Below are 14,827 nucleotides of genomic sequence, written 5' to 3' on the forward strand. Positions count from 1 at the left end.
GAGCATAGAGACTCACATGGGAGCCTGCTTGGTGTGCTCGAGGAGCAAAACAAGGCTGGTATGACTGGAACAGAGTAAAGGAGGGGGAACGTACTGGGAGATGAGGGCAGAGAGGTGATGGGGAACCAGGCTTATACGTCCTTGGCTTTTACTTGGATTGAGAGGTGACGCTATTAGATAGTTTGAATCAGAGGTGATATCATCTAATGTACACATTAACTATAGCTGTAGCCGGAAGAACAGACTGAAGGGGGAGATCAGTTACCGCAAAAATCCAGGGGAACAATGACAGTGGCTTGGACCCAGGTGGTAGCAGTGGAAGTGATGATTCTGTGGTGATTTTGATTTGAGTGGATATATTTTGAAGGTGAAGCTGATAGGACTTGCTGATAGGTTGGGTGTGGAATGTGGGAGAAAGGTGTTTGGCATGAACAGCTGTATGGGTAGAGGTGCGGTAGGCGGATGGGGGGCCTACAGCAGGAGCAGTTTGCTACAGGAGTGGAGGAGGGGCTACTAGCTCAGTTTTGGACATATTAAGTTTGAGATGCTAGTGGACATCCAAAGGAGGTTTCACCCTTTGGACTTAGCCTCCTGTCCAGTGAATTCACTAGCCAGACAGACAGCTTTCCCTGGGGGTAATAAACGAAGGAATGGGCAGGGAATCTTGGTGAATCAGGTGACATTTCTGGGGACTGTTCCTAAGTGCTAAGCAAGCTGCTAAATTTTGCTTGAAGGAAGAGGAGGCAAGGAGAGTCTGACAGGATACACACACACACACACACACACTCACTCACTCACTCACTCATTTTTTTTCTGGCACTCCCCAGGATAAATAATGGTAATAAAAATGGCTGTTGTTACGATAGAAATTTATCACTGTTCAGTAAAGCTGATATTTCAGTGAGAACTAATTCTGGATATAATTATAATTTCAAATAAAATGTGAGACCAAAGACAGGAAAAGGTGACTTAGAAGGTAGAAGAATCACGTTTGGTATTGTCTAGAGATTCCCAAGTCAAGCTGTTAAATTGTTCAGAATGGTCTAAGCCAAGAACTAAACTTAATAAACAAGTAGGTTCCCCCAGAACCATCACAACTGTGTTCTAAGTAACTGGAAGGATAGGCGTAATATTGCTTACTGGCCTCGACTAGTGTTGGAGAGAAACTAGTGTTAAATACATATCACAATAGGAACTTTGGATTCACCAGGCACCCAATCCCCAAATCATTTGTTAATGACAGAGAATGGGAAACACTCAGGCATCCACTAATTAATTTGTATAATGTCTTTCTTTGGACTAGATGATTTCACTTCAGCACTCAGAAGAGAACAGAACATATGACTTAAATCAGGATTTCTGAAAAGCTAGTCCAAACAGCTGGTGTTGGTCTGGTGATGTTTTTAGCAATCCAAGGCAAAATGAGAAAAGAAAAAGCATAGTAGAATGAATTTTAAATCTATTTGACTTTAAAAAGTTGTTTCATTGCTGTCTGCCTATTTTTTTTTTTTTTTAGCATTACTACGTTCTTTTATGAAATGATGGTGAAAAATAGGTGGATTATTTGTTTTAGCAAAGGACATGGATAAGACAACCCTACAGATACCTCTACATTTACAGGTCTATGGAATGGAAAGGTTTGGTAAACACAGACCTAGCGAAAAATGCACTCATTAGCGCTAAGCCAATTGTCATGCCTTGTTCTCCAAGGCTGGCGCTGGCAGTGAGCACAGGAGTGCCTGTGTCAGCAATTGCACCTTCCCACTCAAGGGACATTACTGTCTGCCACCTCCCCGCCTTCCTTCACACTCTCCTAGATGACCTCAATCAAGGCTTCAGGAGATATAAAAGCAGTTCCTTCCTGTGAAGAATCTAGAAGCTCCTGGACGTCACGGCCACCAGCAAATGCACTGGGGAAGCAGCAGCAATTTGAGCATCGGAAACCCCGGTTCCATGTGTGGACTCTGCTCCTTACCAGCTCTGTCACCTCAGGCAAGTCACGCAGCATCTCAGAGTCACAGTTCTTTCCCTTCTTTGTAAATACCATCTGTCTAACCCATCTGAAGGGCTGTTGTAAAGAGCAAATAATATATCGATATTTACGGGAAAGTACTTTTTAATTGATTAAATCATAATTATCTCACATGGGCCCAGGTACCATCATAAATAAATGAAGTGGGCTGAGGATAAGACAAGCAGGGCAGCAACATATTATGTACCCAATGCCAGTGGGTTTGGGGAGAAGATAGGAGGGGTAGAGACTATGGGAAAGTGCAGAGTCCAGTACGTAAAGCTGATTGCTGCATCCAGGAATGAGGGAAGCTTCTGTGTAATCAGAGCTTCTGATTTCTTAAGAGAAACCAGAGAGTTTTATTTTGTGTGAGCATGAAAACTCCTAATTATTTAAATGTTAGCTACTATTTTGCAACTTTAAAACCTGGTGGGGGCCATCCCTGAAAGGCCAAACAAAACATGTCTGAGGGCCAAATCTGGCCCCGAGGTGCCCTTTTGTGACTTCTGATTTACACACGTACCCCACTATTCCTGTGTTCCCAGCTTCTCTTAGGGTCTCTCCTGAAGACGTCCTTAATGGCTGCTGAGCCGGATGCGTCCTGGCAGTGCAAAGATCTTCCACAGAGTACTTCATGCACCTTTACGTGTGGACACTGTAAATAATTTTTCTCTTGAAAAGTTAAATAGGCCTTGAATAAATCCAGCAGGGTCGCTCGCCATCTGGGAGTCCTCAGAAACGGTGAATGGTCAGCACTATAAACATTTTAGATTTCATGGAAGATACTGACTTTTTCTAAACTAATCACCCCTGCCAGTCAAGATTTGCAGTATGGGTTCAAGAACAAGGTGTTCATTTAACAACAATAACAAAAACAGTGAAGATAAAAACCGGACGGTCATCGTAATGATAGGCCTAAAAGCCAACTGTGACTTCCCTAATAAGGCGACGACCGAAGTTGTCTCCCTGGCGGTTGAGCGCCAATACGATTAATCAGTCTGTTTCCAGTTTCCTCATGACAGCAATATTAACAGTTTGCTTTATTCTGTTTATATGGCGCTGACAGGTCTTCAGCATGTTGGGCCTACTTGCTGGAGATTAATGACAACTTTTATATGGAGGTAAAAACCAGGCAGGGAGAGAATGCCTTTTACGACTAGATAAGAACTGGATTCTCTTGCTCTATTTTTGTTCCCCTGTTGCTCATCAACTCCTCCCTCTTTTAACTTCTATCAACGATACGTATGGTTAGTTGTGCCCAGCAGGTCCTTCTCACTGTTTAAACCACCCCACTCTAGATGTGGTACCCGCAGGTGAAACAAAGGGAACCTTAAGTATTGTTTTTGAACAAGCTTATCATCGCTAAAAGTACTGTTGGCTAATTTTGTTTTTAAAAAGTCAGATTCCATATAAAAGTGAAAGAAGATTGATAGGCAAGAGACGGCTTCTGGTGACAGGAATTTTAGCATATGAGGTGGGCAATGGTTCCTCTTTGTAGCTATGGTTATTTTTATAGACACTGAAGAAGGCGGAATTAGCAAGCATGGCCCAGCTATAAGAAGTATGGACATCCCAGAAAAATCTCTTAGACATATTTCACTAAATAGTCATATTTCAAAATAAATCAAAAAGATTTCTAGCCTCCCTCTAACTCGCCACCTCCCCCCAAAGTTATGAGTACTGCTTGCTACTGGTATACTTTTCTCTGTGCCAGGTTGGAGAGCATGGTAACCCCAAACATTATGTTAACAGTATATAAATATAGAAAAACTAAAATAACATTAAAAAAAAAAATCAATCACCTCCTCTAGGGCTCTGTAGGAATCACTGCCTCATTCTTTGCTCTTAGGGAGCCTTAGGGAGCGTCCTGCTCCACCTATTTTTATGCAACAAACGCTTAGATAAGTACATACCGCATACCCAGGAACCATACCCAGGAACCGCAGGCCCTGGGCCCGGCTGGCCCTCCAACCCACTTCCTCTTGCTCACCCCTCTCCTGATATAGTGAGTAGCAGGAGAAGGGGCCTGATTCCAGTAGACAGAGCCTCAGGGGCAGCTTTTAAGGGGAATCTTTTAACAAAGATTTTAAAAGCTAGAGACAAGAACAGTCTAGGATAAGAAAGCAGTATTAATAATAATGGTATCTGTAGAGTGTTTACTATGTACAAGCACTACTGTAAGCCCTTCAGTTGTAAAAACCCATTTAATTCCCACAACAGAATGCACTGAGGGAAGAGTTAAATAATTATTTGTGTTTGAAGTGCAGTGTTTGAGAGAGCAGAACAATATACTGGATTAGATTGGGGCAGATCTTTAATTCCATACTTGTGCTTTAATAATTTGTCGGATGCGAAGGTTCAACTGGAGAGGAAAGAAACCCAAGTGAGACAGAAAGTTAGAAGGATACTGTAATAGTCTTGAGACTGAACCAGGGGAGGGCACTGGAAGTGAATAGGAGAGGAAAGATTTGAGACTTCTCCCAGAAACAGAAATGTTTTTTTGGCTGATTTGGTTTGTTCTTTAGTTGATTTGTTCATTCATTCAACGATTTCTGAAAGTTTCAGATAGGTCAAACACTGTGCTAAGTGACACGAGGAAGTAAGAAAAAGAAGAATTTGAAGATGACTCCTTCCTCAAAACTGGGCTACTAGCCACTGCTCAGTGGTCTGAAGTGACACTGTAACAGACATCCATCTATCACGCATCCCTCCTTCCATCCATCCATTCAGTAGTTACTGAATACCCACCTTGTGCCAGGCACTACACTACATAACGGTCATGAACAAGTCCAGGAAAGAGAAATGAAGGAAAAGGAAAAAAAGACTACTATTTTCATTCTCACAGCCCCAGGAATGCTTTTTTTCTGGAACTTCCATTCCTTTCCTGGTGGTCTGGCCATAAGGCGCAGTACATGGTGGTAAACCACCAAACTGCTGGAACAGCATAGGTATTCTTAGTCATCCATATGAAGAGAGGATCTGCTATTTAATTTCTAAATGTGTGCCCAGATCTGACATATTTAACCAAAGCAAAACATTATATCATAAAGGTATCTAACATGATTCCCATGTGTAGATTTTAATATCATTTAAAAATATACGCACAGGAAAAACCAGCTCTGAGCAAAGCCAAAAGGTACTGAAAGTAATAGAACAAACATACTTTCAATGTAAAAAATCTTGTATCTAGTTTAGTTGGTGAATTAGTTTGAGACACATAATTTTACTGCCTTTCAGGCAAAGCCTTGATCTTTTAAAATTAAGATTTGTCTAGACTTTACAAGAGTAAATCCTGACCACTTTCTAGCGCTTTCTGAAAAACAACTAGGTAATAGAATGACTACCACTGAGAAGTATTTTGCTTTATGGCAGCTGCCTTTTCATTATTATTTTATATGAGAGCTTGTCTAGATATTATGTATCCCTTACCATCTACATTTAGTTCTTTTCAAAACATCTCTTCAGATGCCTGGGGTTTTGTCAGTTTCTTTGGATCTTAATTGGATTTCAAATAGCAAATGATATCACTTTCCAAAGGTTCTTATTCACATAGGCTTGCCTCCAAAAATCATGACTAATGTATGCCTTTAAATTTCTATTAAAAAAAAAATTAAAAGGTATGTTTAGGGACTTATGAACACCATCAACAATTATTTCAAGTATAAGCTAGTTCATATATGCCAAGGGTGAGAATTTAAATGCCAATAAAACCTAACTGTAAAAGAAGGAATTTGATGAGAGCAGGCACATTTTAACTTCACTTTTATGTTGAGGATCTGAGCCTGGTATGGACTTGTGTGTTCCATAAACTCTGAGATAACCAAGCTATGGATAAGCAGCCTATGTCAATGTAACATGAAAAGGCAGAATCCTGGGCCTTTTCATGTTTTGTGGTTGTTGTTGGTTTTTAATGCATTTTAATTCCAGCTCTACAGCCTGCATCATTTACCAAGTTCGCTTCTGTCTGCAAAATAAGATTTGAATAACCACCTACTAATTTCCCATTGAAAAAATGTTTCTAAGTTATGAAATATTTCAAACATGCTTATTTTTTCCTGATGATAATACGAACTGAACTTGAGGGAAATATAAAACACTACATAAGTGATCAATGAAGACACTCCCATGAATACTATCTCAAGTTAGCCTACAGGTAAAGAGAGGTCTTCACCATTGTGGGAACTCGATCCATGGGTTAAAAGCCTTCAGATACGCTGAGATATTATTTTCATTGTGTTTGGCTCAACCGGATAGAGGCCCTCGGAGGAAAGAGCCAAAGATGAGCCCGGAGGGAGAGCCACAGAATTCGAGATACTCCACGTTGTAAAGGCCCTTGGAGATCCTCTAACCACCCTCCTGGGGCGGGAAAAGAAAAACAAACCAGAGCCGTCTGACATTTATGACTCTTACCTGCGGCGCAGATCCTCGGCCACCGCTGCCCGGCAGCTGAACAAATAGGCTCGCAGCGATTTCAGCCGCTGCCGCAGGCGCACCACGGTGGCCAGCGGCTCGGCGTGTCCGTACAGCATGGGGTTCTCCTGCTGGATGTCGATCAGGGGCTCTTCGTACACGTACTCCAGAAACTCTTTGGCCTGCTTAGACACCTACAAAAGAAACTGCTCCATCAGCTCTGGCGAATCACCCGGCTTTCCACACCTCCTCCAACCAGGAACCACAGCTTAAATATCAAAATAACATCATCTTCTGAACACAGCCAAATGAAAAAGCCCATAGTGTAACGTATAAGTATAAAGTGTGGCTTTTCTTTCTCTCTTCCAGAAACACAATTGGTAAAAGTAACCTGGGCATTGAAAGGAATTCATTAACTCTGTATGTTGATCATGTGATTGCATAAATCTACACGTGATAAAATGACATGGAACTATACAGAGCCAGTATACCAATGTCAATTTCCTGTTTGTTTTTTTTTAATTGTACTATAGGTATTTAAGTTATAACCAGTGGGGAAAGTAGGTAAAAGATACACAGGACCTCTCTGTATTATATTACCTATGCAACTTCCTATGAATCCATAATTATTTCAAAATAAAAAGTAAAAAAAAAAAAATTCATTAAGACTTTTTTTTTTAACATCTTTATTGGAGTATAATTGCTTTACAGTGGTGTGTTGGTTTCTGCTTTATAACAAAGGGAATCAGCTATAGGCATACATATATCCCCATATCCCCTCCCTCTTGCGTCTCCCTCACACCCTCCCTCTCCCACCCCTCTAGGTGGTCACAAAGCACCATTACTACTCTTAACAACAATGCTGACTTTAAAAACTAAAACTATGTGCACATATATGTATATATAGTCTATAACACTTTTTATAAAGTAGCCACTTTAAAAAGATAGGTAAACCATGCACATACTACAAAATTCAAAAGGAATAAAAGGCTCTCTCCCAAAAAAGGGGAAAAAAGGATATTATATGCAGAACAGTGTGCATAGAAAATAGGCTCAAACACACACTTTCGTAAGCAGAAAAGAGTTGCTCTTATTAGAACAGCTCTGAGCTTAGGCTGACTTTGGCCAATAGATCCATCCAACTCTATATCCACTTCTGGTAGTAAACATCAAGAGTATGAAAGTTGATTTTAAAATGTCATTGTCATCCAAAGAAATAAATAGAAGAAACACATCTGAGATACAGAGGGAGTAGCTTAAATAATGCATAACCCGTGGGTAGTTTGGGGGAATCTTTGCATACCAATTCACTGATACTGAGGACGTGGACCTCTCCACAAAGTTTCCACCAAAACCTCTCTAGTACTGGGAGTAAGACTGGAATTCAACATAAACAAAACAAACAACTTTGCTTATTAAAAAAACTGAAAATCCACTGTTCCACACTCTAGGCTAGAAGAATATTGATGAAGATAAACAGGATACAGTCCCTACCCTCATGAGATTCACTGTTGAATATAATAGACAAATAATTAAAACAAAAAATACATGTAGCACGTAGCCTGTCATCTGCCACAAAAGGAATATGGATGAGGTCCACTGGGAGCTTAAAGGAGGGAGACATCAACCGTGCTGGGGAGAAGGGAGCTAGGAGCCAGGGCAGGCCTGGCAAAGCAGGTGACACTGGCTCAAGGTCTAGAAAGATAAATAGAAATTCACTTGGTGGGTAAGGATGGGACAAAGGAGAGTACAACAAGCAGATACAACCACAAAATCTATCAATATGTACATGTGATAACGAAATGTATGCCTATTGTAGGTTGAGTAAAAACACATGTTTATGAAATTCAGTATTATTTTCTTTACTGTAAAGCTCATACAGAAGTCTATGTTCTTATAGAGATGCAAAAAAAAAGCATCATTTTTTTTTTCCCTAACAAAAGTTATTTTTTCCCCTTATAAGCAATTATTTTTGAGGTGCCTGTTCTGCTGTATGATCCTTTGGGATCCCGCAAAGTTAAAGAGTTAGAGTTAGTGATGTTTACAGTCTCTGCAAATCCAGCTCACAAAGAGGCACCGCGAATTAGCCGAAACCTTTGACTCTTTAACCAGACTGGAAATAACAGTTGACAGGGCTAAATAATGCCTCATTCTGAGGTCTAGAGATGCAGGTACATACATGGCAGACACTACAGCAGGCATCTGGCACTCAGCGGAGACCACAACAGGCAGGGCCCTGTCCTCATGTAGCTCACAGTTCAGCGGGGAAAGAGAATTGGGTTCAAATATTTTGTTTACCGTGGTTAAATATTTGCTATATTTAAAAATCTTAAATGAGGGGAAAAAATGGATGGTGTTCTGGAAAATGAAGTACAATCCACTTGAAACTGTTGCTGAAGAATGATGTATTGTACAATTCAATTAGTCTTTCTGGCTCTATTGAGCAGTGTTTATACTGAGCCAGGGCCCCGCTGAATTAGGTTAACAATGCTACCTTTTAGTAGGTGAACAGAAGGACAAAGGGCACTGGCCAGTCTCCCAGGCCTTAAAAGGCTTCTCTCTTCAGGTGGTACTTAAGCCCAAATGGAAAAAAATAGTCTTTTACAGAGACAGTAAAAGCAATGAGACAAATGGGATGGCAGCTACTGACATCAGCATTCATACGCTGAAATTACTAAAAACAAAAACAGAGCTACTTTCAATAAGGTCTAAGGCACTGCTTCACAAAGTTATTAGCCAGTGTGAGGAATACAGAGCATATTGTGACCTTGGCTGCCTGAGTATGTGAACAAATAAATTCCTGCCATGTTGAGCCCTTTTTGGCAGCAAGGCACATGCTCATTTTTTGGGAAACGACCACTTATATCAGTGAGGGAATTTTTGAGAGAACTCAAAATTTGGCATGAAATGTTATTTTTGTAAAATAGGAAATCAGTGGGGATACAGTGTCCTAAGTTCAAAACCACCCTCCATACTGATATGAGCATTCTACTTTCAAACTCAACTGTAATTAAAAAGCTTTTTAAAAAATATATAGTTACTTAAGGAAGGAAGCCAATGATATTCTTAAGTGACAAAGTTTATGTGAGAGAAAGTTTCTTTCTTATTAATAGAAATATTTCATGAGTTATATGTGAACACTAAATAACATTCTACCTAAGAGCCAAGAGCTACTGTCCTACTTCTTGCCTACCAAATTATGAAAAACATCAAAAGCCTGAGTGCTGTTTCTGATATGAAAACTCAGCTCATAAGTGCAGATGGATAAGCCCACTATGCTTTCCTTTAAAAAAGTGAATGGTTTAAGTTGGCATTCTTTTTCATGATCCCACTCCACTCACATCAGAAGCAATTTTTACAGGGTTGACAGTTCACTTTTCCAACCTATTGGCCTGTTAGTATTTTACTAAATAATATTTGTTAATGATATTAGTATTATTAATATAAAACAGTTTCTTTCCATGGGTCTTCTTAGAATAGTTTAAGCTATAAGAACTCCAGTCTGTGACTGTGGTTTTGTTGCAGTTTGTGAACTGGTTCTCTCCACAGCCCTGGCATCAACATGATTCAAGAGAGTTGAGGAGGAGGAGGTCTAGGTAGAAACAGGTCTCCTCCCCATCTCACACTCAGGAGGAGTTGGACACAATCAGGTTATAATTTTCCACAAACTAGTAATGACAAATCTCCTAGATACACATATGTATTTATAAATAAGCATGTTGTCATTTGATTTTAACATTAAGCATCGTTGGTATAGATTTCAACATAATACATCTTTTGTTATGCTGGTGACAGCTACCTCTGAAAAACAAAATTCTCAAATGTTCAGGTTTATATAATTCTGAAAGGTTCCGGAACAGTGTCCTGATATGTTCCCCCACAAAAAGAGCCCTGGGTAATAAAGCAATGGGGCAGAGGCAATGTGGTGACCACAGACAGCAATTTGCAGAGGAGGAGGATGTGGTGGTGGTGAGGACTTCAGCTTTTGTTAAAGGAGGAAGATGTATCAGAATACAACAGATAGGAACATAATCTCAGAATAACAAGAACGGGTACAGATAATCTAGTTCAGTTTTTTCTCAACCTGTGTGGCAAGGAATACCAGTCATACAGAAAAGATGTTCTGAGGGCCAACAAGAAATACGCCACATGCCACATTCTTCTCTTGGTGTTTCAAAGTGCAGAGTGTTAGCATATTAAAGCTCTGGGACATGGAGTACTAGAGAAAACCTGCTTAACCCAGCCACTTCCCAACCAATCTGACTACAGACAGGGCGCCTGGTTAATGTCATGCAGGCTGTGTGGAGGGGGCAGTAGGAGATGAAAGTCAGCCTAGGTCCCACTCACCAACCGGAGGAAGGGACATTTTTCTCTACCATTACCTATACTTAATAGATGAGAAAATTGAGTCCAGAGAACTTAAATGACTTATCTGTGGTCATCTCGTGGCAGAACTCAAGCCAAAACTCAGACGTCGAGATACACTGCTCCGTGCTTTTTAGCATTGTTTACGTTCACAGTTCCTTTTATTTTTTTAATAACTCTACCAAAAACTATCTGTTCATCACTCTTTAAAAGAGGAGATCCCTGTCCCTGTTCTGTCCTTCCCTCTTCCCCAGTCAAATAGAAAGTGAGTGGGCTACCAATGGAGATGAACCCAGAATTTAAGAAGGCAGTACATTGGTGTGTGGGTCTTTAAAACAAAACTAAAGTCTAATAACACTTCATTTATCTAGAAGTCACTTATTTGTATATTTGTTTACTGTCTTTCTCCCTCACGAGAAATTCACAACACAGAGGCTATGTCCCCGGTGAGCACAGTAAGTGTTCAATAAACACTTGCTGAACAGATGAATGAGTACTTTACAATGCTCTGGCCGTGACTCTGAACCACACACTTCTAACAGTTTGATTATTTGTTTCTAAGCTCACAACATATTTAGAATAAAGTAGAAAAGGGAAAGGACAGCTAGAGGCAGCACAGTGACAAGAGAGGTGACAGCTGACATCCTGGTACTAAGGAAAGAAAGGCACCTGCAAGAAGAGATAAGGTAAAAGTATAGAATACAACCTCAACAGAAAGCAATTTGGCAACATCCATCAAACTCACAGGTGTACATACCTACATCTAGGAAGTTACCTACAGATAGTCTCACACGTGAATGAAAAACTTACATTCAAAATGATGTATAAAGTTATTCACTGAATCACTGTCTGTAATAGAAAGACTAGAAAAACCTTAATGTCCATCAAAACAAGGAAAAGTTGGATAAACGGGGGTGTGTATGTGTGTGTGTGTGTGTGTGTGTGTGTGTTAAATTCATGATGTAATATGGAATGGCTGGGGGCTTCCCTGGTGGCGCAGTGGTTGAGAGTCCGCCTGCCAATGCAGGGGACACGGGTTCGAGCCCTGGTCCGGGAAGATCCCACATGCCGCGGAGCAGCTAAGCCCACGTGCCGCACAACTGCTGAGGCCCGCGAGCCTAGAGCCCGTGCTCCGCCACAGGAGAGGCCACCACAGTGGGAGGCCCGCCACCACAGCGAGGAGTGGCCCCCGCTCGTTGCAACCGGAGAAAAGCCTGCACGCAGCAACGAAGACCCAAAGCAGCCAAAAATAAATACATAAAATACAATAAAATAAATTTAAAAAAATATATATATGGAATGGCTGTTTAAAAAAGCCCAAGGAAGAGTTTTATGATCTGAATGGAATATTTTCTAAGAGCAGCATGTATACTGTATTGCCAATTGACATTTCTGTGTAAAACACATGTATGTAAAATATTTCTGGAAGGAGTAATTTGGTTGCCTGTGGGTGAGAGGAAGAGGAGGGAGGGAGATTATCTATGTGTACATGTCCTTTGTATTTTTAAACCTCGAAATGTGAAAGTATATTATATTCAAAAAAAGAAGAATAAAAGTATAGCGGTACAAGGCAATTTCCTTACAGAAAAAATAGCCTCCCATACCATATTAAACCACATTGAAGTTATTGATCACGAGATAGAACACTCATATTTATAATTATAATTCTGAGGCATTAAAAAAAGGTTAATTTCTAGTACATATTTTCTGAAGTAGGAAACTGTCACGGAGCTACGTGACAGTTAAAATTTATAAAATAATAAAAATAATGTAATCACATTACTGAAAGTTTGGAGAATAAAGATTACTAGAGAAAAAAAAATCACCCATAATCTTACCACAGTAACATAACCACTGATTGCTTTGGTATAATGTTTCCTTCCAGTATTTTTTCCCATCATCTATTATGAAAAATCATGGCAAAAGTTTTAATAAGATCAATTCCAACCATAATACTTCTTGGTCTTATTAAAACAGGCACTATGGGCTAACGGAGAAGGAATCAGGAAATCTTAACTGTAATTACAATTTGTTCTCAAAATCTCCAAATGACTCTGAACAAGTGGTTTTTCCCATCAGTGAGCTACTCTCCAGCTCTGCAAGGGCAATAGAGCTTGCCTTGAATGCCTCTCAAGATGAAGAGATAGGAAATGGCTTATGTAACATGGAAAACCCCTAGCTAAATGGAATGTGAATATTCAGGCTAGGATACAAAAATATTTGTTAAAAGCACAATTTAGGAAGAGTTCAGGCTAAGTTTGTGCTCCTTACCACCTCTTTGTCATGCTTGATATTTTTGAATTGGGAGGGGTGGTGGTAGAGGGAAAGTTATCTTCAAAGAGAATTTCATTAGAAAATGGCTATAAAATTGGAGGATAGGGTTTAGCTGCTAGGTAATCCTGGGGCTCAATTCAATCTGCAGGATGTACACTGGAAAACAGATGAAATCCTGCTTTAAAAGTAATTAGGATTATTATTACTCTGGAGGGCAGACAAGGAAACGCTTAAGATGACAGATTTCATTCTGCTCTGCAAAACCATTTTTTCACTCTTTAAATGGATATTCAAGCCAGTCACGTACTTGCAATTAAGGAGAGCAGGCAGATCTAACAGAACAATGTCTGGTCTTGGAAACTGATAGGTCTGAATTGATCCTCACAATTAGGAACATTAAGTTAAATCCTGGCATCTGAGCAAAGACAGACAGACACTGGACTAAATGGAATATAGTTACTTAATGCCAGTGAGAGATGATCCAGATAAAATTGACCAGCTCTGTTCTTGCTTTAAAATCTTCCCTGGTCCGCTGAGATCCAGGGAGGGAATGGTCTGACAAAGGACATTTTCCTCATGGATGAAGTGAGGGTACCTAATATCCTTATTACTTACTTATCCTCTCAAAATCAAACCTTGTCACTTGAATGACCACCACCACAAAAATATCTGCTTTATAGAAAGACTACAAGCAGTAGTGATGGCTAGATTGATGGTTTGAGTGGCCTTCAGCCATCACTACAAACAGACCTGAATCTCCTCCATTTCATGGCTTCATAAACCATTCCTGAGTTTTTCACTTTCCTCATTCAGTGCCACCTTTTCTGCTTTAGCTCCACTGATGGGTACATATTCTGTGGGCAGGTGCCACCAGCCTAAGCCCTCAACGATCACAGGGCTGGGGCTGCCTCACTCACTTGCTCTCTACACACCTCTCAGCTGTCAAAGCCCTGCTCCAAATAGATTAATCTAAACTGTTCAAACTCAGCTAGTGTCCTTTCCCTCTAAGTAAGTTTTTATCTAATACACACATGGCAAATATATTTATAGCCTATATTCAGAGTGTCAAGTACAAGATGCAGAGGAGAGAATGATAACTGTCTGGCTGAGGGGAAGGAAAAAATCAGGAAAGGAAATGAGGTCTAAGCTGGGTTTAGGATTTGAATGAGGGCAAGAGGAAGACAAGAGGTGTGACATAGCCTGGCGGGACTGGGCAATGGGAAGGAGAGCGATCTTCCTGAAGACACTCACGGGGGCGGGGAGGGAGTGGATAAAAGGGCTAGAAAGGCTGGGACTAGCGATCACAAACAGTCTTTTGTAGGGCTAAGAGATTTGGATTTATCTTATGTTCAGTCAGAGTAAAAGCTGGCATTAATTGAGCACTTATTACATTCCAGACACTGCACTAGGTGCTTTCTGCGAATTATTCATTTAAGCAAACAGCGACCTTGTGAAGTAGGTACTATCGCTGCTATTATCTCCATTCTAAATGTGAAGAAACAGAGACTAAGAGAGGGTATAACATTTACCCAAGGTGAGAATGGGACTTCTTGGGAATAATGTTGGGGCAAATTGGGACTTTTCTGAAATACTGTTGGGCAAGACCCGAAGGCAGGAAGCACGGTTGGGAGGCGGCAGAATTCTTTCCCGTGAGTGATGCTGAGGATTGGGATTGTGTGGTGGGGCCGCGTGTGCAGTGGGGTGCAGGGCCTCAGAGCTCCCAGTCAGCTGTGGATTTCTGCGAACTGATTAGGCAGGGCCGGTGTG

At 40.6% G+C, this 14,827-nt stretch overlaps 1 protein-coding gene across 3 annotated transcripts in view; it reads right to left on the reverse strand.

Annotated features, from left to right (window-relative positions):
• Positions 1 to 14,827, reverse strand: part of PLEKHM3 (pleckstrin homology domain containing M3) — a 190,039-nt gene that overhangs the window by 97,166 nt on the left and 78,046 nt on the right. For all 3 annotated transcript variants that reach the window (XM_059928564.1, XM_059928565.1, XM_059928566.1), the window contains exon 5: positions 6,422 to 6,615. In XM_059928564.1, the coding sequence (XP_059784547.1) occupies positions 6,422 to 6,615 (194 nt within the window). The remainder of the gene's footprint in view (positions 1 to 6,421; positions 6,616 to 14,827) is intronic.

The sequence above is a fragment of the Balaenoptera ricei genome, chromosome 7 (assembly GCF_028023285.1).
Source record: "Balaenoptera ricei isolate mBalRic1 chromosome 7, mBalRic1.hap2, whole genome shotgun sequence".
Lineage (NCBI taxonomy): Eukaryota > Metazoa > Chordata > Mammalia > Artiodactyla > Balaenopteridae > Balaenoptera > Balaenoptera ricei.